General features: G+C 30.9%; 1 protein-coding gene across 2 annotated transcripts; it reads left to right on the forward strand.

Annotated features, from left to right (window-relative positions):
• The first annotated feature begins 801 nt into the window (after positions 1-801).
• LOC143049830 (uncharacterized) lies at positions 802-27,698 on the forward strand. Of its 2 annotated transcripts, XM_076223562.1 has the most exons (6): positions 802-1,202; positions 16,996-17,149; positions 19,070-19,218; positions 21,039-21,168; positions 22,281-22,419; positions 27,371-27,698. In XM_076223562.1, exons 1-6 carry the CDS (start codon positions 1,136-1,138, stop codon positions 27,497-27,499), a joined length of 768 nt encoding a protein of 255 aa, XP_076079677.1. In that variant the 5' UTR covers positions 802-1,135; the 3' UTR covers positions 27,500-27,698. The 2 variants fall into 2 exon arrangements, with proteins under 2 accessions (XP_076079677.1, XP_076079688.1); XM_076223573.1 differs by lacking the exons at positions 802-1,202; positions 16,996-17,149 and adding an exon at positions 17,251-17,291.
• The last annotated feature ends 276 nt before the right edge of the window (positions 27,699-27,974 follow it).

Here is a 27,974-nt window from a genome sequence, read left to right on the forward strand (position 1 = left end):
CATACATTGAATAACATCATAACATTTAACCGATGTTGATAAAATATGGACGGAATCAAGCGACATCATTCCCAGTCTGTCTGACGTCTCCGACAATCAAGTGACCATAGACGTATAAGATATTAACTAAGACGCGTGACAGAGATTTTATTTATTTATATGGTCAAGAGGATTAATATTTGTCTTTTTATATATACATGTTTGTGAGATTATAAACATATCCGTAGTACTGAATAATCATTTTCTTCACAAAGCATCAGCTTTTATTCTGTTATCTTCTGTCTGATTAATACATCAAGATTAAATGTGTTGCATAACAAAATTGCCAACAAGTATGTGACAAGAGGGACGTTCAAACCTGAAAATAATTGCTGAATTAAAGCCTAATCACTCCATCAAATTCCAATCCTTCTTGTATGTTTCTTACCTAGTTTACACCTGTAATTAAATATTACACCTCAACCTTGTTAACAGCTGATAGGGATCTACTAAGTCTCTCTATAGCACTGCACTGACGCTATTTAAAGCGACAGACTAAGACAGACGTATCAGAGTTAAATCAGTCAGAAATAATATGGATATACCCCCGTGACGTACGACAATACACAAGGACAGTTCATACAGATTGCTCGAGACAGTCCTCATTTATTATCCAAATAAAAATATCACACGGTAAAACTAATATCATTTTATTGTACTGCCGTGAGGAAGATATTAAAAATCCAAGTACGAAAGTTGTTACCTGAATAAAATCATATAATCGACTTTTTGTAGTAGATTTTGTCTTTATTTAATAGGAGATGAAATTCTGTTGATTTTACAATTGTATTGAAAGTGGTGTAAGACAGCTCTGGTTGCATAGTATTATGACATAGCTTACAGGTTATAGTATGTACTGCTCGGGTCAATTGCGCTTATCAACCCTGACGGAGAATTAATATCACTAAGTTTGATTGGTTCGTGTGTTGTTTGTTGTTAGATGAATGGGCGGTGATATAAACAGTTATGTTATAAACTATGACTTGGAATTTAAACATAATTTACTAACTACTTACAACTTTTACAATTGCACATGTTCCATTCACAAACGAGGATATGAATTCTAGAGATAATACGTGAAAACAACGAAATAAAAATGCGTATTTTAAGAAACTTGCAGTGTAAATTTTTGGATGTGTGGAACTTTGCATGGTTATTTTGGCGTGAGTATTTTTAATATAATTGATTTGAATATAATTAAAATTAGAAATGATGACACTTGCATGTATGCTGCTTCAGATTTTCGATTCTCCAAAATACTTAGGAAGTTCAGTACACTTTTATAATTTTCCAGGTGAAGTGCTGCATATACGTCTTGTATTGTTTATACGGTGTAAAGAATAAGTTATGACAAATGTGCACTTAAATATTTGAATAAAGTTGGACTTAGGCTATCGTAGTTCATCAAACAAAAATAAATAATTCAACAAACACATTATAAATTTTCTTTGTAAGATATTATACTCTATATGCTTGAAAGGAAATATAAAAATAACTGTCTGTAGTTTTAAAACAAACTTTTAAATAATACTGTTCCAAAATATTATAGAACTGTATGAATTCATTTTTATCATGCCATAGTCAGTATTTTATCTGAACATCTTTTATAACGACAACAAACAGGATAATTAAAGCTTTGCAAAATTAAAGATTTTCATAAATGATATTCTTTTTCAATTTTCCCTTAATTTCCAGTACTTTTCTCTCTTAAAAACGATGAAATAACTTGAACTTTGGAGGAATTCAAAAAATCTATCTCATTTTATTTCAAAATTTTTTTGAATAATTAGTATTCTAGTTGTTCCACAATTTGCACATCTGACAGAAAGCGACAGAGTATAACTTAAAGCTATAATAAAATCAATCTTTTGAACTGTTAACCTTACAACCAAATGACCCTGTGTAAAATTGATATGTAAGTTTCACTGTCCAGTAAATCACCCGTTGGACATGTCAATATACAAATTAAGGATGTTTAAATGATTATGAATGGAACAGTATAACCAGATATTCCTGTCAAATATCTGTGAATGCCTTCCAGCTCACCGAGCAATATGCAAAGCAGATGATATCATTTTGTTATTTGACAAGCAAATGTCGAAGAGCTGTTGATGATATTGGGAAATGTTTTGAAAACTTGTTGATTTGTCTGCCTTTATTGTAAGCTAATCATACTTAAATTTGCACCGAGTAATTCTATAATATATTGATGACCATGTCTCGCCGAATTCTAATATATTGCAACATCAATAATGATGTACTTGGGACTACATGAACACTGATGGAAGAAATATGTATCATCGAAATTTCTGTGGAAAAAAGGGGATTTTTTATCAAAAAGTTTTAACCGACAATAACACAATAATTATAATTATGGAAATCTTTTATGGTTTAACAGCAAAGTCTAAAAAAATGAGATCTTTACAAGCAAAATATTTCTTTTTTTAATATTATATCTTAATCTTGTATTGTGGGCATTGTTGAATGAAAGCATTTTTTATCTAAAATGCTAATACGAGCAATATCAATATTGTCACTGATATAACTTTTCAAAATGAAAAGAAAAATCTGTTTCTACGTTTTCGAATTATATTTTTGTTTTATAACGCATTACAAAACTAATGGATGATACAAGAATATTCCGAACAGCATATAATAACCGATGATACATGAAGATAAAACGTGTGGTATATCTTCAGGCTATACAGTCGTTTGTCATGTAATAAAACATGGCTCGTTTATACATATTCAATTCACGTTTATCAGTTTTAGACTTTTAGCAGGCTCATTAATAATGAAACTACAAAAATGTATTTGTAATTATTTTTGTTTCAAATTTTGACAAGATGAAAAATCTTTATTCTAATGAAACGAAACGTTCTAATCTTTTATTTACAACAAATATTCATGGCAGTGATAAGACGTTAGAATTTATAGAAAAGAACCGATTTTACGATATTAAAAAGTTCGGTATGTAAAAAGAATGATATGCAAGATACCATAGGTGACAACGTATTTATATTCTTTTGCTAAAACGAATAGTTTTGAATCTTTTTCTATTTCAAGTGCATCACAAGGCCGTGTATACCGGCGCTAAACTGAAAGAAATCAGTTTTTAAATTACAATGGGGTTCGATTTTATACTTTAATCGATATAATAAATAATGACTATTTCTAGTAGCAAATATAGTTCAGTGACAAATATTACACACATATTCAATATTTTAACAAGTAAAACACTATAGTAGCAGTGGTTTAATCAGTAGATGTAATCTAATGATTATTGGCCAGATGTATCTTTCCACTAGTTACTGAAATGACCAGAGCGAGTCTGAAATCGTATATCAATGTACCTTGACTTTGCACCAAGTTGTCTCGTTTTCCTTCGTGTTTCAGAATTGCTCCCAAGACTGAATTGAATCTGGAAAATTAACATCTGGACAAAATGATGTTTGTATGACTTTCAATTTCTTTTCAGTAAATATTGGACTTTTTCATCATTTTCTATTTCTCACCTGTTCATTTACCTGTTCTAAGTTTACTTTTGATAAGGATTCCATAGTGATCGTTTGATGTATCATTATAATGTGTTTGTATAGCCTTACACTTAATTCTCATTAAGTCTTGATCTGTAAACAAACTTTGTCCCCGCCTTTCCGTTTAGTATACATAAATCACTTTAGGGATTACGAAATAGAGTACCGCTACATACCACTGTTTATGTTAAGTTTATTTGAAGATGCCCATAAAAACACAAACGTCGCTTAGATAACGTTCACTGTTTTCGTTTTTGGACATTTTAAGTTTTAAAATAAGTGGCCTTCATTAATGACTAGGGTGAAAACTGGGTAGAAATATAAAATCAAATGCATATATAAGGTTAGAAAAACAAAAATTGGTAACCTAGTAGAAAATTTTACTAGTCTAGCTAATCAAATAAAAAGCAGGCAAAGAAAGACGTGACCGTTGCGAACTTGCATTGGAGAAGGGCAAATACGAATACAAAGCCCGTAAACTCGGAGAAGGACAAATACGGATACAAAGCCCTATAAACGTAGAGAATTTAGCAAAACTTATTTTTTGTAATCAGTGTTAATACCTACAACTTTCTCTATCTTTTCTGCTAAGCTTACAACTTGAATCTAACGATGAAAGTTTTTACAAAACGAAAATTTCAAACAAAAATTGTACAGATCCCCCTCCTCCTTTTTGTCATTGACTTGTCTCGATGACGTACACCCGACGTCTACATTTGTTCATATTTTAAAACAGCACTCATTTGAATATATGCTCGTTGGCTCTTATTATTGTACCTTTTGTATTGTCATTGATTGGCGAAGTTTTTATTCTAATAATCACTGCAATAAAACTTCAGTACATTAAAGATGAGGTGTTCTACACTAAAACAACGTTATTCATTTATATGTCTGCAATCTTTACAAAATGATTTTATCAAAAGCTTTTACTGCCAATTATTCCCATGAAACCCCGATTTATATAACTTGTTCGATGTAAAATCAAGCCTCTGGCACATTAGAGTTCAGTGTATACGATATCTGTCAAATAAAATAGTGCAGCATCCCGACTCTGTCTAAATTATCTAAATAATGGTAGATAAACGCTTTAATTGAAGCAGTGACTGGCTAAATAGTCTGATAGACACATGCCATGTTTATGCAATACTTTCAGTTAACTTCCAGTGGTGCCTTAATTATCTTTTTTATGAATGAAGAATAAGCCAAGGCTGTCGTTTACCTTCGGAAAATATCAGAAAACCATACAGACGCAGAAGGGAAATCATCTTCAGGATTAGTGTGTCGTGTACTTTGTCAAACCAAGTCTTTATCATATCGTTACTTGTTACTGCCAAGCCATTTATATATCTTTATTCTCACAAACCAAATTACAAAGGTATAGAGATAATTATACATATTTCAATACAATTACATAAATAAATAATGTACGAAAGTAGATAGAGGCATTCACAATTGTTCATCCGAAAAAGTACAATTTGTTATTGACCTCTTTAATAAGTTTACATAGTTCGTTCAGTTCTGTACATTTTTTTGAATTCATTAAGTCATAAAACTTCAATGTGTTTGGTCTGTTTCTATGGTAAAATGCAATACATTGTTTTCTACAGTTATCAAAAGCTGAACAATTAAAAATGTAATGGTATTCATCACCAATGGCATCTGAAATACACAATACACATTTTCTGTTTTCTCTTTCTATGTTTTGCCATCTTCCAGTTTCAATTGGAAATTTCATGTTCAAAGTTCGAAAGTTAAAAAATAAGGATATCTGCCTGTCATCCAAAATATTTAAATATTTCTCAAACTCCAAAGTATCTTTAAATAAACGATAATTTAATGCTTTTGGTGATTCCTGTAGGCTTGATAGCCATTTTTGTTTGAATTGATCTATTAAATTCTGTTTCCGCCAAGTAATAAATATTCATAAAGATTACTGTTAGAAGAAAACACTAAAAAGAAGATGAAATGAGGGCCCTAAAGAAGTGTTTTGTCTTAGGCATTTCACAATGTATATCTAAGACTAGTCGAAAAACAAATGTAAAAACATGATGCAACAATTGACTCTCTATATGAACAAGACGGTTGTCACTTGTGGGGCAGGAATGGCTAATACTGACTATTTATACTGTAGACTGACTGCTTCTTGTATACTTTCTTTTGCCATTTTATGTTCTTACTGTGTACTTACACATGCAAACTTTTGAATTAACTGAATGGCAAAACCAGACATGTGAATACTTATTCGAAAGATACCGATTGCACAATAGATTTATTGTAATAGATGCAGATATTCCAATTTAAAGTTAATAATTTCAGTGATAAGATTAACAAATATGACCTTGTATTGGGTTTTCTGAGGATATTTGTATGTAAATCAAAATTTATAAAAGTTCTAATCACAGGAATTTTTCTGTAAGTTTAACAATGTTGCCATATTTCTAAATCTTGTAGTTTGTACAATAAATATGTACATTTCATGACTTTTATGGACGGTAACCTTTAACTTCAATTTTCTTATCGATATTTCAAATGCTTGATTTAGTTTAAATACTGGGGATAAAGTGGAAAGGAGATTTTTATTATGATCAGCTTATAAAATTTTTAAGTGGTGATTAAGCAATCAATATCAGTAATCAACAGAAAATCAAGAGGTTTCAAGTAGGTTTTGCTCGTAAAGAGATTAAAACTTTATTGTGTACTCCTGATAGACGACGGGTGTGTACATATATATCAAAAGTAAATATTCAATTTTAAGACTACTTTTTATGTTTTACTTTGGTCATGAAATATAAATCTATACATATATGCAATTTTCTATTAAACCATGCAGAAAAACTCGTCGGGAGCTGATAGTTATCGCGAGAACCCCCTTTTTGTGGGTGGGGTTACGGGTATAATGACGTCAAAACGTTGCAATATTATAAAGAAAGGCAACAGTAGTATACCGCTGTTCAAAATTCATATATCGATAGAGAAAAAAAATAATCCGGGTTGCAAACTAAAACTGAGGGAAATATGGATTACGCAACTTTTCAAAAAGCACTAATCTGATTTTTGTTTTTTTAACAATAAATGAAAAATTTAAGATGCGTATTTAGGAAGCGAGCAAGTTAAGAATAAAACTGATATATGTTATATCTATTCTAATGATTTTGTTGTTGCAACAGGTCGTCTACGGTCAAAATCAACAGTTGTCGTAAGGCTAAATGTTTCACTTATTTACGTGCGGAATTTTAGATTCACAAGCTAAATTTCTTTATTGTCATAATTTATCAAATGACCAATGACTACTAACAACACGAAACACACTGTTGGAATAGTTTTATTATTACAATAAAAAGTTGGAAGAGATTGAAGGGAAGCTTCTTTCATTTTGTCCTCGAGGCTGCTTCTGTCCTCGGTTTACAATTAAGTCAATTTATCCGAGGTCAAAGATAATATACGTCATTACAACATTTATAAATGACCGATTTGATTAATTCAATCGACTTTACTGTCATTGTTTTGCTTTTTTTATTTACTTGAAAACTTGCAAGCGTTATAACTTTATTTCCTGTTTTTTAACAGACCCCTGCGACCACTATATTTTTCTATTAATTTGATTCACACTCTGTTACCCTATTGATTTTTTTTGTTTTCAAAAAAAATAATTCTGTCGTATATTTTTTTTTTTAATAAGCGGTTTATAGATTTATCATCAAACTTTCTTTCAATATTAACAGCATTTGAATGTCATAATAAAATTTACTGACAAGCTGTTTAGAAATTTTGTGGTCATTTTTAAATTTAACGCAATATCCGTTTAACAGATTATATTGTAGTAAATCAATGAACGGTATAAACATACGATTTTGACATTGACTCGGGGAAAATGCCCTGGAAACTATACTTTGATCAAGTTGATTTGCATATTATGAAGAAGGGTTTATCCTGTTATATGCCAAGATTTTACCAACTTGACATAAACAAGATACTTCGGTCTATGATTGATTGTTATACTATTTATTAATAAATGTTAAAACAAAAGAGAATAAATTCACCATAAGACCTGGTGTCAATCAATCAAGGTTTTTGCATACCAATGTAGAGTATTTTGTTACCGATATGAAAGTCTTTTCTTGTCATACAAATTTGGCCAACATAATTTGTTGTTACCGCTACATGTATTGCCGATATGAAAGTCTTTTATTTCTTTATAATTCTTGTCATACAAATTTGGCCAACATAATTTGTTGTTACTGCTAATGTATTGCCGATATGGAAGTCTTTTATCTCTTTATAATTCTTGTCATACAAATTTGGCCAACATAATTTGTTGTGACTGCTACATGTATTGCCGATATGAAAGTCTTTTATTTCTTTATAATTCTTGTCATACAAATTTGGCCAACATAATTTGTTGTGACTGCTACATGTATTGCCGATATGAAAATCTTCTATTTCTTTATAATTCTTGTCATACAAATTTGGCCAACATAATTTGTTGTGACTGCTACATGTATTGCCGATATGAAAGTCTTTTAATTCTTTATAATTCTTGTCATACAAATTTGGCCAACATAATTTGTTGTGACTGCTACATGTATTGCAGATATGAAAGTCTTTTATTTCTTTATAATTCTTGTCATACTAATTTGGCAAACATAATTTGTTGTGACTGCTACATGTATTGCCGATATGAAAGTCTTTTATTTCTTTATATTTCTTGTCATACAAATTTGGCCAACATAATTTGTTGTGACTGCTACATGTATTGCCGATATGAAAGTCTTTTATTTCTTTATAATTCTTGTCATACAAATTTGGCCAACATAATTTGTTGTGACTGCTACATGTATTGCCGATATGAAAGTCTTTTATTTCTTTATAATTCTTGTCATACAAATTTGGCCAACATAATTTGTTGTGACTGCTACATGTATTGCCGATATGAAAGTCTTTTATTTCTTTATAATTCTTGTCATACAAATTTGGCCAACATAATTTGTTGTGACTGCTACATGTATTGCCGATATGAAAGTCTTTTATTTCTTTATAATTCTTGTCATACAAATTTGGCCAACATAATTTGTTGTGACTGCTACATGTATTGCCGATATGAAAGTTTTTTATTTCTTTATAATTCTTGTCATACAAATTTGGCCAACATAATTTGTTGTGACTGCTACATGTATTGCCGATATGAAAGTCTTTTATTTCTTTATAATTCTTGTCATACAAATTTGGCCAACATAATTTGTTGTGACTGCTACATGTATTGCCGATATGAAAGTCTTTTATTTCTTTATAATTCTTGTCATACAAATTTGGCAAACATAATTTGTTGTTACTGCTAATGTATTGCCGATATGAAAGTCTTTTATTTCTTTATAATTCTTGTCATACAAATTTGGCCAACATAATTTGTTGTGACTGCTACATGTATTGCCGATATGAAAGTCTTTTATTTCTTTATAAGTCTTGTCATACAAATTTGGCAAACATATAAAGTTGTTACTGCTACATACATAGATGATATCGATCATTTTAACTAACTAACTACATGTCCGACATGACACGCTGCCATTACATATATATAGTTTTTATACGTTATTAGAGTTAGAAGATTGGCTATTAGTTTGTTCATTTTTTATATCCTTCCCATACAAAGCAATGAAGCGATGTTTTTTTTTTTATTAAAACTTAAAATCCATAGGTTGAAATTGTATTTTCGATGTTATAAAATCTCATTTTTGACACATCCTCGTTTGTCAGAGAGTTTAGAGTGGCATTAATGGTCCAGTTTATCTTGTTTGTACCTGGTGTAATTAATTTTTGAGACAAATGTCATTTCTTACTCGCACGGCAACACATCTCAATAAAAGTCGAGTTTTCTATTTGCCCACAAACATAACGGGGGATTTTAACTTTAGTATTGTCACGAACATCTTCATTGTTTTGCAGACTGTATTTCAAAATTTTGGCATCTTTAAAATACAAAAGTAATCGTTATTACTTCAGAGTAGAGAAGTTGAAAATGTATGGGGACATTTTTAATATAAGAGCATGATGTTGCAAATACAAGATTATATTATATGTTCATCGGAATGATAAAGACTATACACATTTAAACATTAAAATTTAAGATCTGTAAATTTTTGTCACTTTGTTCCCAGAAGAATGAGAAATGGTTCACATGTCATTTAAAAGATATTTTTTATTACATCATTTCATTTTCATGTACAGATCTGTACATTTATCAAGATTGTCACACGAATTCATCATGCAGACATACCTAGAAAGTAGCTAGGGATTAGACCAGGGCACGCTCTCTTTCATTTGTCTCATAAAGTAAGAGTTATTTTGAAAACTTAATCATAAAGTTTATTTAGGACTTAGTGCTTTAAATATTTCGTTTTTTAAATGCACGTATCACCCAGAAAAAGTAAAATGGGTTTGGGTTGTTAGACATTTAACGTCCCGCGGTGTATGAAAACAGATCAAATTGTTATTTTTGTCAAGTAATCTATCTCTCTTTTAAAACTACTCAATGTCAGTTGGCACACGGTAAATTAGTTTGATTTTGTATTAAACAAATATTTACCCAAGACAGATGAAATCTTGCCATATTTCAAACTTTAACCGAGGTTAAAGAAACCGTTTATTCCATTGTTAGGCTCTAAATGCAGTAATCTTGAAGATATAAAAGGTATTCTACAACATAAGAATGTAAAAAACGTTTTTATATTTTCAATGAAAATTACAAAACTAGATTGAAAAGTGGAACAAAAAAGCTTTAAATGAACTTTCAGAGTTTTATTTTATAGTTCGATTAATTTGTGGAAGGAGACACCGGAAGTCATTTTACCCAATACCATTTTTAATCGAGGGACACAGAAGTGTTTCTAATTATAAGTACAAGACTTTGAATCGGGTTTTTTTGTATATGTTTGTGAATATACATTCCCCCAAAAACATCAACACGAATGTGCTTTCATATCCTCGTAGTCGGTGCTATTTCTTGAGATAAACATTTTTCGTGATATTTTTTCTGATCTTAACGGGTTTTTTTTAAAGTTTCCTCGTATAAAGTTCACATTGTCTGAAATATTAAACTAATCCAATCTATTCGAGAGAAAAAAGCTCATTGTCAAGTACGTAATACCATACAAATATCTGCAGCAGTTGTTTTGATATAACAAAATGTATGTCCCTTCTAAAATCCTACAATACGAATGTCAATTTCTGAGGTACGAATTTCTGGCAACAAAAGCAGTGATTAGAATTTTGAATTACCCCTGTTTATATCTCGTTAATTCTTGGTTTGTGTAGATATTGTCATTTTTAATTCTAACAATCTTAAAATCTAGAGAGGAAATATAATTTTAGACTTGGATTAAGGACACGATTTTATGCCGGTGAAGAACGCTTAAAAGGTCCATTTTGAGAAAATATCTTGATACAAAACAAAACTTTACTCTTTGACTATAATTGTTTAAATTATGATACAGCTAGTACGACAAGGAGTTATGGAACTGTCTTAGAAGATACCCAGTGTAAATACAGAAAACAAATTATAAACATGTCTACATTTCAAAATCCAATCTTTTGATATACTCTAGTTAATTTGATTTTTATAGTGAAACACTTTCGGCATATAAACCCCCAACAATGACAAGAATCTATTGTTTCAATGTTTCTATAGGTAATGATTTGTAACACATACGGTTTGAAAAAATTGTTCAACTTTGCTTCCATTTGATTATTGTTAATAATACCTCTGTGTTTTTAACGTGAATCTCAAATAACTATTAGGTAGGATTTATGATGGGTGCTGAAAAGGGGAACAGTTTAATTATACTATTAATTGTGTTTGGCTAATGATGATCTAGTGTTGAAGTGGAACGGCGAGTTCTATAATTTAGCATTGCTTTGATCGCAATTTTCTACGCGTTTTATTCGTCAATATTGTTATAAAAATTATGTCTTTCAGAGGACAATTTTTCAATTAAGACATATTAAGAGCGTCCAGATGGGTTTTACTTGTAACAGAATCATAATGATTTATGAATTAGAGCAAATGTTTTCAAAACATTTGTTTCAACATATACAAGTTGTCTCTTATCTGCGTACGTGTGGTTTTCTTTTTCTTAAACCAATGATTCGTTTCCATATTACTCTCAAGGAGTATACGGGAGACTGAAGGGTAAAACATATTGAAAAAATGATTATTCGGCTTTCACAACTTTAAATTTTAAACCGGTGTATGTGATCCCATAAAGGTAATACTCATCTATGGTTAGCCATATTCTCTATAAGGATCGCTGATTTGAAAAGCCTTCTGATAACATTGAGCCTAGTCCTATTTTGAATTTCATTACACACTTTTGGCAAAGCAAAAAGTTGGAAGTATGGCATTTTATACCCAATATTTTGTGTCCAGAGTCTTGCCTCTGAACGTTTGTCTTACAGTATGAAGTAAAGAATTCGACCAGATTCGGTTTATTTTCAGGATGGTTTGTTTGAAATCATAGTGAATCAGAAGTGACTTAGCAGTCCGATATTTTCATTGTGTGACATAAATCCTTGCCAAAAATTATCTTGTTCATTCTATCTTTTATGAGTTCATAAACTACCCAAAATTGTGAAAAGTCATTTCATGCAGTTTGCATTTAATGGCAAGCACCTTTGTAAAAATAGTGATTGCTAAATTCTTCAGCCCTCGAAGGAAGCCGTTATTGCAAATACAGATCATTCTTTCTCCAACAGATTATGTGATGTACGGTTTCTGTTGTCTAAGCAGGTGTATAGCCATCCTGACAACAGAGAGTTATGGATATCAAGGCCCTGTAAACATGGAGAAACAAATGTTGAGTTGTCTGAGCACTGATAACGTTAACTTTTTATACTAACCAATATCTTTTATTGGTTAAAAATATAATTAAACAGATAGTGGCGAAAAAGATCTGCTCATAGATATCAAAATGACCTTTAACCCATGCCTGTTGGAAATGACAAAAAAGCAATATCAGAAAATGAACTCGATTAAAACAGCTATACTTTTACATTTTTCTTACTTGAAAAGGGACAAGTTTCCTGAAATTGCATGATGATTAATAATTTAAACTGGATTATGAAATATTCATAACAATATAAACAGATTAAAAAAAACAGAATGTTGTCTGCAAGTCTCGCAAACCTTGCAATTTCATGACACTTTGGAAATAAACAAACTAAAACACTTTGAAAACTTCCTCGACTATAACAGTGTAAATTCACAAAACATGCGCATCAATACTTCTTATTTATGTGTTTACCTATTAATATTTATATAGCCGTTAATGACTGATTTAAAACAAATCTAATAAAACTCATTTACATCTCCCCGTTTTCTGCAGGCTGGCTTTTTTATTTATGTTTTATCAAACGTAATTACGTTTACGTTATCACAGATCCCCCAGCGAAGTTGTGCATTTAATTATGTAAAATGCATTTAAAGCCCCAACAGACATACTTTGCAAGAAATATTAATGGAACACCGTTTTGTACGCATGGTTTTATAACGGCATTGGAAAATAAAGAGCGTAGACAAGTAAAAAAGTGTTAAGAAACTTTTACTCATATCAAATTAAATGATCCAGAAAATATACAGAAATATGAACACACAAATAAAGTGTGTGCTTTAATGATTTACTTTCATCAGCTTTCCCTAAAAAAAAATGAATAGCACCATCGACAACCGGATCTTATATTTTAATGCATTGTACATGTAACTAAACGCTTGATGTATGGTGTTTGGATAACTGACTGTCATTAAAGTCTATGCTGAGTCAATGCAGTGGTGGATCAAATGGGGAGTTTGAAGCCCCCCTTTTTATTATCAATGTTTATTATTAGGGATATACATTTGGAACACACCTTTCTCCTGGGTTGGAACCCACATTTAAAAAAGTCTGTATCCGCCCATGATGGGTGTTGTCCTTGGTGTTCTGTGGAAGCGTCGTTGATGAATACTCTCAATATAGATGCTGACACGGTAAAAGCGCGTGAGGTTGCTCAGGCGTGGATTCAGTTGGAGGGGGGTGGGGTGTCCGGGGGTTGGAACCCCTCTTTTTTTGACGATCAATGCATTTGAATTGGGACATGTAGTTGGACCCCTGCCCCTGTTTTATTTAAATGGCTGGATCCGCCCCTGTTGCATCCTACATTACCAATTTTTAGTTAATATTTTTTACAAATACTACAATGGTTACTAAACGAACTCTTATTATCCTAAGGTGTTTTTGTAAATTCCTTATACCGTTACTAGGGCCGCATAGACGGTGGGCTTTGGAGGTTTCATGTATGATTTAATGTATATTTTCATGATTTATCTGTGTATACAGAAAAGAAAATGTGGTATGTTTATACTTGTTATTGTGCCGGGATTTTTTTTATTTGAAAGAAGTTCGTTTGTTCAAAAACAAAATTAACGAAGAGTTAGCCTCTGAAATGACTCTTTTTGGGGGATAAACTTGTTCACAGATATGTGGAGTTGCAATTTTACCGCTACTCATTCAGATATTGTAAAGTTCCAAAGTTGGCTGATAAGTCAATTTAATAGATCAAATTAAGGTTTATGATCATGAGGTGCAGCTGTCTTCACATGATTGTCGAAGCACAAAGACGAGAAAAAACTTTTATCCTACAAACAAAAATATCCTTCAAAAATTGTTTGTTTGAAGTGCCATTATGAGAAAATATCGTATTAATTAAAATGTACATAGATGTGGAATGTATATACATTAAATGCATGATTTATGAAATATGACATGACATTGAAAATCATGTTTTAATTAGACAAGAACCTTGCTACAAAGTTACAAGTGATGCGCACGTATATCTGGTAATTATTTCTTGTATGTTACATCTAACTGTCTCATTAAAAATGTCATACTTATTAGAAAGTATGAATACAAAGAAAATTAAATTAATTATTGTTACAAATTGTGTCGTCTTGTATACTATTTTACGTAAGGCAGACAGTAATAAATATGGAGGGCATTGACCAGTGTTATTTGTTACATTTCGTTTAAGTTTTTTAAAAGTTTATGAAAGAATTCAAATTGGTAAACCACTTAAAATAATTTCTACGATGATAAATGAAACGAAAGCTGAATAAATACATAATACATTTATTCTTTGACATAGTTATAGGAACCATGTTGTATAAAACTATTTGTTGGAATAATCTTGCTTTCAGCAAATAAGCAGATGAGTGGCGGCTTTAAATTCACATCAATTTATTATTTTGGATTGAATCTAGAAAATGAGGACTCCAAAGTTATGCATTACCCTTGGATTACCAAGCAATTAATTGTTCTAGTACTTGTTATGGTGTCAAGACACCTTTTTGGATTCAGATATTATTTAAGGCCTCTGTTATTGTCGGGGCCATAATTACGAATTTGTTTGTTTGCCGTAACCCTATACTTTCCAAGAAAATTGTCCTGAAGTGGAAAAGGTTTTTTTATTCAGATAGTCACGAAGACTAAAGAACATCCGACTTTTAATTTCTCTTTGCCCCCAAAAAATCAAACGAAAAACCTACCAACCAACTGTCTCTACCTTTGGGTAGGGTGTGGGCAAACCAAAGTACTGTTAAGTGTGGTCCGGTAAATAGCTGCAGATTTGGTCATTATAATTGTCGACAGATATAGCACAGTATTGCCCACAAACCTGAACCATATACACAAGACAGTTTGGTAACCTTGATGTTTGACCAATATTTATACATACTAGTATATGTTATCAGGAAACATTTAAACTCTGTTCCTCATACAAAATAGGAGTCTTTTTCTTGACCTGGGGAAAGAGGGTTCCTCTTGTCTATGATATGGTCCGAGACCACAATTAATACGTAGTGCATTTCTTTTAGAACATAAATGAAAATTTAAAAAATCCTACCAGCGCTTTCTCAATGAAATTTTTACAGTGTGTTGTACTATTTTTGGGACAAAGTATATCAAAATTATAGAAAACTTCATCGGCTCTAACTCAAAATATGGACAATTTTATGTTAAGGGCGTCTTGAAATCTTTTGACAGCTTCCAAAGTGCTAATTTTTAACCTTTTTCAGCTGGACCAAATCACTACTTTCCTTTAAAATTCTGAACCCAACTTTTTTTACAGTGTAATTTCACAACCCCCACCCCCCTACTTACAATTTGAGGCATAAAACATGGAGAAATAAATTTGGAAAGAGGTATAAAAAATATTGGCAAGTAACCCACTGTCAATACTAGGGACTATATTTGTGAGGGACGACAATTGTGGTCTCGGACTATATGAATACACATCACTGTTTTAATTTCAAGTTGGTAAGCTGAACACTCTTTTACTTTTAATAAATGTGTACTTTTTATGTGTAATAATGCCGATTATTTGTTTAAAATGAATATGTAACAAACGTATTCGCACATGCAATAAGAAAACCTTGGTATTTGCGAACAACTGTTACTGTAAATATTTTGGTTTAATCATTAAAAGTATGATTCTGTAACAAGTAAAACCCATTTCGCAGCTCTTAAATGTCTTAATTGAAAAATTGTAAGTATTCTGAAAGACATATAACAAAATTGACGAATAAATCGCGTGAAAATAGTAATCACAGCACCCCTAAATTACAAAACTCGTCGTCCCACCTCAACACTAGATCAATTTCAGTGTTAAACCAAATATAATTATATGGTTGAACTGTTCTTTTTTTCTGCACCATCATAAATAATATCGTAAATGAGATTTGAGAAGGACGATAAAATACCGAGATATTTACAACAAAAGCAAACAGAAGTTAAGGTAGATAAATTTACAGAACAAAAATATGTGTTTCAATTTAACACCTTTATATACAATAAAACAAAAGCTCCTTGTTATTGTTTGGAGGGTTGTATTCCAAAAGTTTTATAAACACTGTAAAAATCAAAATCGTCTAGAGTATATTACATATAAGACTGATTAAAATTTGATATATAGACTTCTCCAGAATGTGTTTTTGTACGCTTATACTCTATATGTTCCAGAATTTAAAAAAAATTTTATACTCCGACGGTATTTTCCAGAACTTGTTTTTGTAAGTTTATACTCTGTTTGTTCAGTGACAATTATGTCTGGCACTGTACCTACTGTATGAAATCACCGTGTAAATAACCATCTTTTTTCAAATCAAAAAAGGATAAGTGTGTATAAAGGATAAGTGTGTATAAAGTAGAATAACAAAAATACAGAACTTCGAGGAAAATTCAAAACGGAAATTCCGAAATCAAATGGCAAATGAAAAAAACTCAAAACACATCAATTTGCATACCATGTATCTTCCAATATTTTTCTGTTTTCTTTGATGATATGGTAGCCTTCTTTTTTATAAACATACTACTTAAATACATTTTCTTTTACATTACAGTGTGTAGATTTTGTATGGCACAATGTCCGTTAGACGTACAGACCTATACGACAGATTGTTTTAGGAACTACAATACAAACCTAGCTCATATTCAACAGACAGACAAGACATTTTTCTTGGGTGTTCACATGGAAGATTTAAGGTTGTTATGTAGGTAAGTCATCCACTAGTGTTTAAGACATTTTTCTTGGGTGTTCACATGGAAGATTTAAGGTTGTAATGTAGGTAAGTCATCCACTAGTGTTTAAGACATTTTTCTTGGGTGTTCACATGGAAGATCTAAGGTTGTTATGTAGGTAAGTTATTTTCTCGGAATGGCTGTTTCTTGTAGGTCGCAATACGCTGAACAGACATACCATGTATAGGAGGGAGTCAGTGGCGGATCCAGAAATATTCATAAATGGGGTCCACTGACTGTCTAAGAGGGGGCTCGCTCCGGTCATGCTTCAGTGATTCTCTATATAATCAACCATTTTTTTCCAAGAAAAGGGGACCCCCTCTAAATCCGCCTCTGGGGGTTGTGAAAACTTTCATTCGAGAACAAGTTTTTTCGCAAATACTCCTCCTAAAAATGAAATGTTAATTTGATATCAATAAATATAAAAATAAGAAGATGTGGTATGATTGCTATAAAACAACTACCCAACAAAGTTCAGATGAAGTGGATGTAAGCAATTATAGACAACCGTACAGCATTATTTAAATGCTCCACAAGGAGCATGCCAGGGCCGATCGTGCAAGGGCTGTATAGTCAGTCAAGGTCGTTAAAAACTTCCATTTGTTGTACAGCCTTTATTAATGAGAAAAACCCATATCGTGTGGTCGGCTATTCAAGGCTTCGACATGTTATACAAGTGGTGAGACTTTAATAAAATATTGAATCAGGAAAATATGAAAAATTTCAATGGAGAAATAAATGAATGAATAAGCATTTTATGTATCGAATTCTAATAATATATGAGGATTCTAGACACAGTTTCAATTTTGTTAAGGTGATTTCTACAGCTTAATATTTCAACATTTTTAATAGTTTTTGGATATTTATATATTTTTTGCTTTTAGCATCACTGAAAATACATTATTTGTCTCTATGGAATAACCATCAACGAATTAAAAAAAGAAAGAATGTTATTTTTCATGTAATTTGCGAAGTCAATACCACTTTTTTGGTTATTACACAAAATCACATTAATGCTTTCAAAAAGTTATCACAAAGAATGGATGATAAGAAAAACACAGTAACGACACAGCCAGTTCCAAACTGAATAGATGTATTAGCAGGATTTCGTTATAACCAGAACGGCAATCTTAATTTTTTGGAAGATTTAATAAAGTTTTAAAAAAATATTGAAGGCTTGCCAGTTATGTTTTAAATGCGTTCTTTCAAAAATCTACGGGGGATTATAGTTTATATCTGACTGTGGTGTATAAAGAGTATTAAATGCTGTAATTACACCCCTGTTGGCGACACACAAATTATTTTCTTATTCATATAAATGTAATTGGCTTTAATCTGCTTCTGTTAAAAATTTTGGGCGGAAAATATAAACTACTTTTGATGTAAAGCAATTGACATAAACACTGAAAACTTTGGTTAAAGTGGAATTATGATCTTCTTCATAAAAACACATGAAATCATCCCAAGTTTCCTATACAAATTACAAAAAATAAATTACTTTGACAAATTACATTTGATTCATTTTATTTTATGTCAAACAAGATTATTACGTTAGAATATTAAAGTATTAGGTTTCATATTTTTCTTCTTTAAAGAATAGGGACAATTCTCGTTAGAATATGAGAAATGCTATTTAAAGTAATCATTGGTTGATAAGCTATAAATCAATGTAGTTTAAATCTCATGTAATTGCTGCAATTTATTATTTTGTTAAGTTTCCTGTGATGATATATCTAATTCAAGTTACACAAGATATGTGCTTTCTGAATCATAAAAGTAGTTCGAAATCGGAAAAAAATCAATTTGAGTTTCGCATGCATTACTTTTGATGGGAACATTGGAGTATATCAAACAATTAATTTGAAATTGAGTATTATTTTTAAATTTAAATTTCAGTTCATATCAAGCAGCTGTTAAATGCGTACGTAAACTTCATGACCAGTGTCCAGCAGAAAAACATAATGAGATACGTGTTGCCTTGGTCAGTCTAGAGAACACACAAACAGAACCTTCACAACTTTGTAAAGATGATAACATGTTTGATGGTAAGGACTGATATTATAAGATGATAACATGTTTAATGGTAAGGACTGATATTATAAGATGATAACATGTTTGATGGTAAGGACTGATATTATAAGATGATAACATGTTTGATGGTAAGGACTGATATTATAAGATGATAACATGTTTGATGGTAAGGACTGATATTATAAGATGATAACATGTTTGATGGTAAGGACTGATATTATAAGATGATAACATGTTTGATGGTAAGGACTGATATTATAAGATGATAACATGTTTGATGGTAAGGACTGATATTATAAGATGATAACATGTTTGATGGTAAGGACTGATATTACAGCGCCATACAATTTGTGTCTTTGGTGATTTACTGTTAGATGAATGTCAAGTGTCGAATATTTTTTGTATATTTAGTACAAATAATATATCAATACATAACTTACAAGTGGCCGGGAGGGTGATATTTTTTACTACAACTTACTTTTTTCTACAACTTTATAACACGGTTGTGTTAGATAGTTTCATGCCAATTTAGTCTTGAAATTAATCACTTTTTATCAAACCTAAGAGCCTGCTGTTTGAATTTTTTAATGCGTACCAAATCAGAGAGATGTACGTATTGAAATACAGCCAAACACACGACCCAGTCTTTCAATTCCCGCAGTAAGGATGTTACTGCTTGAAGAATTAACTGTGGTATTTTATGACCTGATATGTTTCTCCCCCCCCCCCACCCCGGCCCCTTTTCCTTAAGTTCTAAATGGACATTAAGATGTCTAACCACTTTTTGTTGTTACAAATGACAAGGAAGGACTTCTTTTACGGACTAGTCCCATGAACAAATTAAAAATGACACGTCCCATTTCTTTAAAGATAGATATGGAACAATTATAATGATATCATGACGTCAATCTTTTATTATAAAAATATACTCAATCATAAAACGTTGTATCAAATGAGAAAACATTACATAGCCATTCTATTGGAACAGAAGACAAGAGTGCATGGTGACTTTAAGCAAACTATTAACCGAAATCTAACGTATATTTGGTTGGTTTTACAATGATGAGAAAAGTGCATTTACCATTAATCAAATTTTAATCCTGACCAGGTATTCTATGCAAAAACGCAAATCTTGTAATGTTTAAATTTCTACAGAAAGTACAGGAACGTTTATACGAATCTGAGAGGACAGAAACCGTGTTGTTTATATAACATCTTAAGGATCAATGGCTGAAACAGGAAGTACTTGACAGAAAGTAAAAAGAAATGGAAATAACAACATGCACTTTGTTGTATCAGTTTAACAAGATTAAACAGATCCTACCCTTGCCAGAAATAGCATACAATTCAGAACTTGTCTTGACATGAATGTTTCTTGGTTAAAATGGTTTTTGGTTGTTTTTTTTTTTTTTTTTTTATTATTTAATTCTCAAGTAACGATTAATGGCTTTAAAATTAATACAGCTGCTTTCATTTTAGCGGCTTTACAAAATCTTTCAATATTTTTTTTTATAAATATTTGCGTTAAAGCTTCGAAAAAAGACAATAGGTTAGGGGACCAGGAATAAAATATGAACCTAAAACAAGACGACATTATGGTTTGAATGCAATTCTTACACTATTATCCGATAGCAACGAACGAATTTCTCTTACACAATATCGGTTAAACAATTTATTAGCTTTGGAATTTTCTTCTAGTATGTTCCTACTTAAAATATAATATATATAGAGCGAAACCGGGTGATTCAGTTTTAAAGCTGTAAAGAAGTTATAAAATTGGTACCGTTTAACAGAACTTACCTAACCATTAATTCGAACTCTATCTTATTTTCAGTATATGCAAGAAGCCAAAGCTGTTTTACAACAAATCAAGATTACTCAGAACGATGTTTTGAGACTTCTATGGATATGAGTGTCTCTTCCATAAATCAGGTTACCAATAAGCCATTAAACCAGTTTTGCAGGTATTAATATTGACTTTTATAGAACTAATAATTGAATGCAAAAACAATAATATGATAGAAGCAATAAAGTAGATATTTCTTTCTAGATTTACTGTCAGATATTGTAAACTTGGTTTTCGTATATCTTCTAAGTTTAAACAATATTTATCTTTCAAAAGAACTTTCATTTATGACAATTGATAAGTATATAACAGACTACACACATAGGATTGGAAACAAGAAAGAACGTTCATAGCTTCGTTTAGAAATGAAACAAACTTCAAGAAATAACTTTTCCAACAAGTCTTCTAGCATAATGCAGTATGTGTGTTGATATTCACAGAATCGGGTTTTTAACTGAAGCTTGCTATTTAATGTGCAATTTAAAGTAATCTTCGTGATCATGCTGATTTCTATGTTGAATTTATGCATGAATTAAAACCACTCCTTCTGAAATAAACATTCAATATAAATTACATAAGGTAATCCAAAGATAAACTAATTATAAAGTTTATCTTAATCAGCTCATTTTAATTATAAAATCATCTTGTTCCATACATATATTGATACAAGCAGAGTAAAAATATCTATAAAAACAGCATGGTATGTTAATGTGTACCCGTAGAAACCTACAAAAGCGCCGGTGTATAGGAGTGGGATTTTGAATTACTGGAGGTTCTTTTAGTAATAAAAATGGTTTATTTGAAATGTGTACTGTTTTATAGGAAATAGTGTTTAGAGATAAAAAAGAGATTATTATATAAATCCAGAGTTTTTAAATGATAAAACGTATCTAAACAATAATAAAGGAAAACTGGATTAATTTTCCAGCTTCCTTGTAAAATGTTATATTATAACCAATGCTTGTTTATTTAAGGTGCAAATTCTCCACTCTGCGAAACGTTTTTAAACACCAGAAGTAATTACACCCCAAACAGAGTATACACATCAATAGACAACTGTGTAGACTAAGATCTTTCTTTTTCTTGGTAAAGACTTATCTTACTGGATATATCAATTTAGAATTAGCCGTGTATAGGGGTTATTAATCTTGCTTCCATATGTATAAAAGGGCGTCATTTGCTTTTGTGTTATTTGAAGAAGACCTAATAGTATGATTGTTTATGTTGTAGCGAACTAAAGAGTTTGAATACATGTATAAGTAACAACACTCAATTAAAATGTGGAAAAGAAGCTAAAAGTTTGGTTGATGTTTTAATCAGGGCAAGCATCAAAAGGAGTACCGAATGTGACAATTTAGTGCCTTTATCGGTAGGTATTGAATTTTCCTATTTACTCTTTTGATTTATTGATAGTGATTGCGTGTAAGTTGGCAGAGGATTTTAAGCTGCAACTAAGTAGTCGATAATGATTGATAGTACTAGTACGAAAATAAACTCATCATAGATACCAGGACTAAATTTTGTGTATACGCCAGACGCGCGTTTCGTCTACAAAACACTCATCAGTGACGCTCGAATCCAAAAAAGTTAAAAAGTCCGAATAAAGTACGAAGTTGAAGAGCATTGAGGACCTAAATTCCTAAAAGTTTTGCCAAATACAGCTAAGGTAATCTATGCCTGAGGTAAAAAAGTCTTAGTATTTCAAAAATTCAAAATTTTGTTAACAGGTAATTTATAAATATAACCATTTACTATTGGTTATACTCGGTTGTAAATTACTCTGAAAAAATGATGCTGGGTTGATTAGGGTTTAAAGTGTAAAACAAACTGCCAGTATCATGTAAGGGATATATACTTGTTTCGTCATTAGTTCAAAGTGTTCCCACCCCCACCCCTCCTCCCAAAAATAATAAATCCTACAACTACTTTCACTGATTTTCGATTTTAAAGAGTATCCCTTATGATAAGTAACGTTATGTTTATTATAACTTTCTATACATTGCTTTTAATTATGAAATATCCAGTTGTTTCCTAATTTTAAATTTCTCTCAATTATAAACACCCAAAAATCCAGATTAGAGTTAACCAAATAAACTACTGATGGAACATTAAAACACAATATATCTTCGATTTCCCAGAATAATTAGCACTAATACTTAAAATATAGGATTATTATTCACGTTGTAATAAGAATGGTTGCAGCATTTCATTTTGGTAAAGATAATACTGATTTGGTTTTATTTAAGGTAGCACAATACAAAGATTTTTTTACTTCCAATCACTAACCTTTGAAATGCTGTAACTTTCCTATGAATGCATAGAAAACAATAAAAGAGGTATATATAGATAGATAAAAGATTATTCTTTTAAATGAATGCAATATTTTTATTATGCAATCATTATGTAATCAATTATTATGTAATTAGCGGCAAAATCTGGGTAAGTTCACTCAAATGAATTTAGCTCTATCATCTCTTTAACTATACAGAAAATTTTAACGAAATCTTAATCAACACATCATGGGCTTCAAAAGGGTGTCTCGGATTGTCTCTATGGTGTTCCATTCTCTCATAAATCTCTAATTAGTGTAAACATCCTAGCCACATAAAAGAAGATAATGTTTAATTAGGTGTTAAATTTGTTCTATAAATTCTATCTGAAATCTGAGACACCTTTTTGTAGATAGTGGCCATAGGAACAACATATAATAAAATCAACCCTCTAGGGATACCTATGCAGAAGCTAATTTCATTTGAAAGTGGAAATTTGGTGAAAAATATTTTAGACACAGTTAACATTATAATTGGTTACATAATTGTTGCATAATACTAACATCGCATTAATTTGAAAGAGTAATCTGTTAGCTATCCAAAACTACCACTTTTATAAATTTTCAAGCATTATTAAGAAAGTTACAGCATTTTAAAACTTGGGAGTTGGAGTTATAAAATCTTTGTATTGTGCTACCTTAATGTGCGAAAAGAGGCAAACATAAGACTTATTTATAGACAAGAGGCAAACATAAGACTTATTTATAGACAAGAGGCAAACATAAGACTTATTTATAGACAAGAGGCAAACATAAGACTTATTTATAGACAAGAGGCAAACATAAGACTTATTTATAGACATAATGGATGCATTGGATATATAAGATTGTATATTGAATGATCGAAGTTATACTCCCAGAACGGATCAGACTGACTACTAAGCTTAAAGAGGAGACTAGATGTCGTGATATGTATAGAATAGATGTAGATAGGAAGATTACATGCCATTTCTTGTTAGAGCAGTTCTGAAACGTCTGAGATATAATTATGTAATTTTCTATAATTAAATCATATTCAAAGTCATTTATCTCTGTTTGAAATACAGCTTCTTGTCTGTGTTTCTCTAGTTGACCACTTTAATTAAGTAGTATACTAACCACAATGGTAAAGGAAAGTGAAAACGTCACGATATTTATCAAGACGGTGCACGAAGTTTCTATTGAAATCACTAGGTATATGTGTAGATTATTAAAAGGGAAAATACAGATGTTCAACACTGCAAAAATCAGATTGCAAGACTGGATTTAAAGCGGGCGTTCTCCTCCTAGGCCTCCTTTAAATGTAAAAAAAATATGCTTGTCATAAGCATGTCAAAAATGTCCCTCAATTTGCAGTACAGTTCCTCGAACAAAACGCCAGTAACCTTGTTTCCTCAAATCCCGTAACCCTTATTCAAGTACGAATGAAAGCAGTAACCCATCCCTGGGTTTTTGTTTGATTTTTTTTTAACATTCAAAAACGGATGAAAGGAGGAGTTTGGTTAATGTGAATGGCACAGAAATCCAACAACAAAAACTAGAAAAATGAACAATTAGTGGGTAGTGACACACAATATCTTTTTCTTTATGTCCTGCAATGGCAATACTTAAGTTTACAAAGTTTTTAGTAACTATACTGTATATTGTGAAATTGTTTTTATTTGTGAAATATAGACCTAAGATGTAAAATGCTTTCAGACTGTATGCTCTACTGAATAAAATTAGGTCTTAGTTAAAACAAAATGTGGATCATAAACGATAGAGTGAGATTTACTTCATTAATAAACAGACATATTAAGATAAATGTCTACATTGTGGCGACAGAAGAGTTGTAACGCGTAAATTACTTATCATTTTTACAAAAATAAGGTATTACATTTTGTATTGTTGACATATAGTATGTTTAGCTAATGTACAAGTAAAATATAAGCTCTGTATAGGAAGTATTCTGGAATAGTTTTAAAAAATCGGAAACTTAAGTATAGTTTATGTCCATACCTTTTCAATAGTCTACCCTTTCTTGCGCACTTCGATTGATAAAAAGGTATAAGTGCCCATGAACTTGGGGGGAAAATCCAATGTATTTTGATGATTACAATGATTTAATCAGGACACTTTAGTCCAGAAATTTTAGCTGTCATGTCATTCTGATTTCATAAACATGTCGAAATTCGTGTAGTCCTTTTTTTAAAGGAATTAGATATGAACCAAAACCTTGCCCAAATAGATTTTACCTTCGATAGAACATATATTAAAAGATATCTTATTGGGAAGGCTATGACTAAATATGTATGACAAGATCTCTAATATTGTTATGAGACCTGTAATTTCGGTTTTGAATTCATTGCCAGGTATTGAAACAGACAAAATAACAAACATTAAATATTGAAATCTTCAAGACATCTGAAGGGTGTTATTTGGTGCATTTATTAAACTTCGTAATTTCCTATTTCAAATATATATTAATTTTGTAAATGGTTTAAATCAAAGAACTGAAAATCGTAATTGATAATTCCACGAGATTTAAAAACAAAATACTTGTGATAAATCACCAGACGTGGACACATATACTTTTGGTTACTGTTGTTGCTAGTTGAAAGAATAAATAGTTTGACAGACACACTAGAACTTAGGCAATACTTCAAACAAAATGAATAATTGATTTTACAATAAGGATAGAAAGATAGATTTATTAAAGTTGTTGGAGGCAGATGTCTTCAAAATGATATCACATAAAACATTCCCTAAACTTCGTTGCAAGTACTAGATTTTATACGAATGATGTCAAAACACTTCAATATTTCTTTCTCAAACGATATAGAATTACTTGAGAAATATGTACCAGATTAATGAAGTTCAAGATTAGATGTCAAAGTATTTTGCAGTATATCAGTTTTTAAATAACTATGATGTGCTTTCAGGCATTACATAAAATAAAAATTGACAGACCACACAAAACGCTTATTATTTAGCAAAGGAATTTTTTTATAATCTTATTATGGAAAAACTCGGCGGGGAAATAATTATTTCGTGTTGAAGAAAAATGATTCGGTATGAAAATGTCTAATTCAAATTGGAAAAGTGTATATAATTCACAACTACTGAAACTGACACTTATTATTCATTATTATGAAATTCGTATTGTTATTTTTATTATATTGATAAAAAAGGAGATTAGTTTGCTTTAAATAAATATGCAAACATTTTGTTGCACCCCCGTGGGCAGTGTTTTGTATCTTTCTTATCCTTATTCTGAAGTTTGATGGCTATGTGTGCATATAAAGGGACATAATTTATGTGAAGCCAACTGTAGCTTTTCTAATCCTTAGCATTAAGTACAAAATTCAGATGTGGAACGAGCGATAAAGATTTTTATCAATGTATTTAATGTTTTATACCTAAAAAGCTTATTTCAAGTTTGTCATGCGATAGTGTCACATCTTAATTTTCTAGTCACATTATATAACTAACTGTGATTTCTTTATTTAGATTACAACTCCATTTCAGTAATATTTGAAAGTTTTTTATTTTTCTGTGTATACATCTTGATCGTCTTTTCATTTTTTCACATGTAAGGAAAATGAACATCTTAATTGCATTAATTTCCGATTTTCTTCACGTGTACTACTTTAAAAAGACACTTAACAATAACAGTAGATATAAAAGCAAGAATTTAAAATGTATACAATGACGCCATCTGCCATTACAAAAGCAAAATATTGCCAGACTGTATAGTGATAGGGTGGAACTGTTTTCATGTAGCAGCTTCTTCATATAAAAGTTAAGTTAAAGATCATGATTAGTATCCACTACCATCACACATTTTTAAACAGTACACCATTATTTGAATTTACTATACCAATATATACCTTTTTGTGTTTTTCTCTGACAGAACTACTTTGCTTGTGGATTGGAAAGTTAATTATTATAATTTTTATCATGAAAAACATTTCAACTTTTATATGTTCATTTATTGTTTTCTTTTATTGATATTTTTTTTCTTTTTTTTCAGCAAGCTTCGTCTCCAGATCACAACGGAAATAATTCAAACTCAGGGAGTTGTTTATGGAAGAATTATATACACAGAACACTTTTACTATGTTTAATATTTTTGATTTTAAAACATTCCATACGATTATGACCTATGCGGGATAATCACGTTTGATAATATTTCATCTGCTATTGTAGAGTTGGAGTTGCTGTTCTTTAGCTTATTTTTGCAATATTTCATTTTTTCGTTATTTTGTTACATTTGTTATCATTATTATTATATCTATATGTACATGTTAATCAAAGCAAACTTGTTTTATTTGTGATAAAATATTTCTCAAAACACATAATTTGTTACTTATTCCTGTCAAAATATCTTCATTGAGAGCATGTTATGCAATGAGAGTCTTTATAAAGAATAAAAAGAGGTCAATTAAAAAAGAAATCAGTTTGACACACAACCTTCCTAAATGAAAAGCGTCAACACGTATGGCTTTATTAATTTCATCTAAACAAACTTGAACCGTTTCAAAGAAAACAGAAGAAAGAATTGCACAATGAAAACATTAGATGCATGATTTTTTTATTAGTTGTAAGTTGCTTTGAACAAGCTGTTAGTAATTGTG

The sequence above is a fragment of the Mytilus galloprovincialis genome, chromosome 1 (assembly GCF_965363235.1).
Source record: "Mytilus galloprovincialis chromosome 1, xbMytGall1.hap1.1, whole genome shotgun sequence".
Classification (NCBI taxonomy): Eukaryota; Metazoa; Mollusca; class Bivalvia; order Mytilida; family Mytilidae; genus Mytilus; species Mytilus galloprovincialis.

Coding starts and splice junctions, on each gene's coding strand:
- LOC143049830 (XM_076223562.1), top strand. CDS start 1,136: ATGCGTATTTTAAGAAACTTGCAGTGTAAATTTTTGGATGTGTGGAAC. Junction 19,219..21,038: donor AGATGATAACATGTTTGATG/GTAAGGACTGAT, acceptor TCTTATTTTCAG/TATATGCAAGAAGCCAAAGC. Junction 21,169..22,280: donor CCATTAAACCAGTTTTGCAG/GTATTAATATTG, acceptor TTTATGTTGTAG/CGAACTAAAGAGTTTGAATA.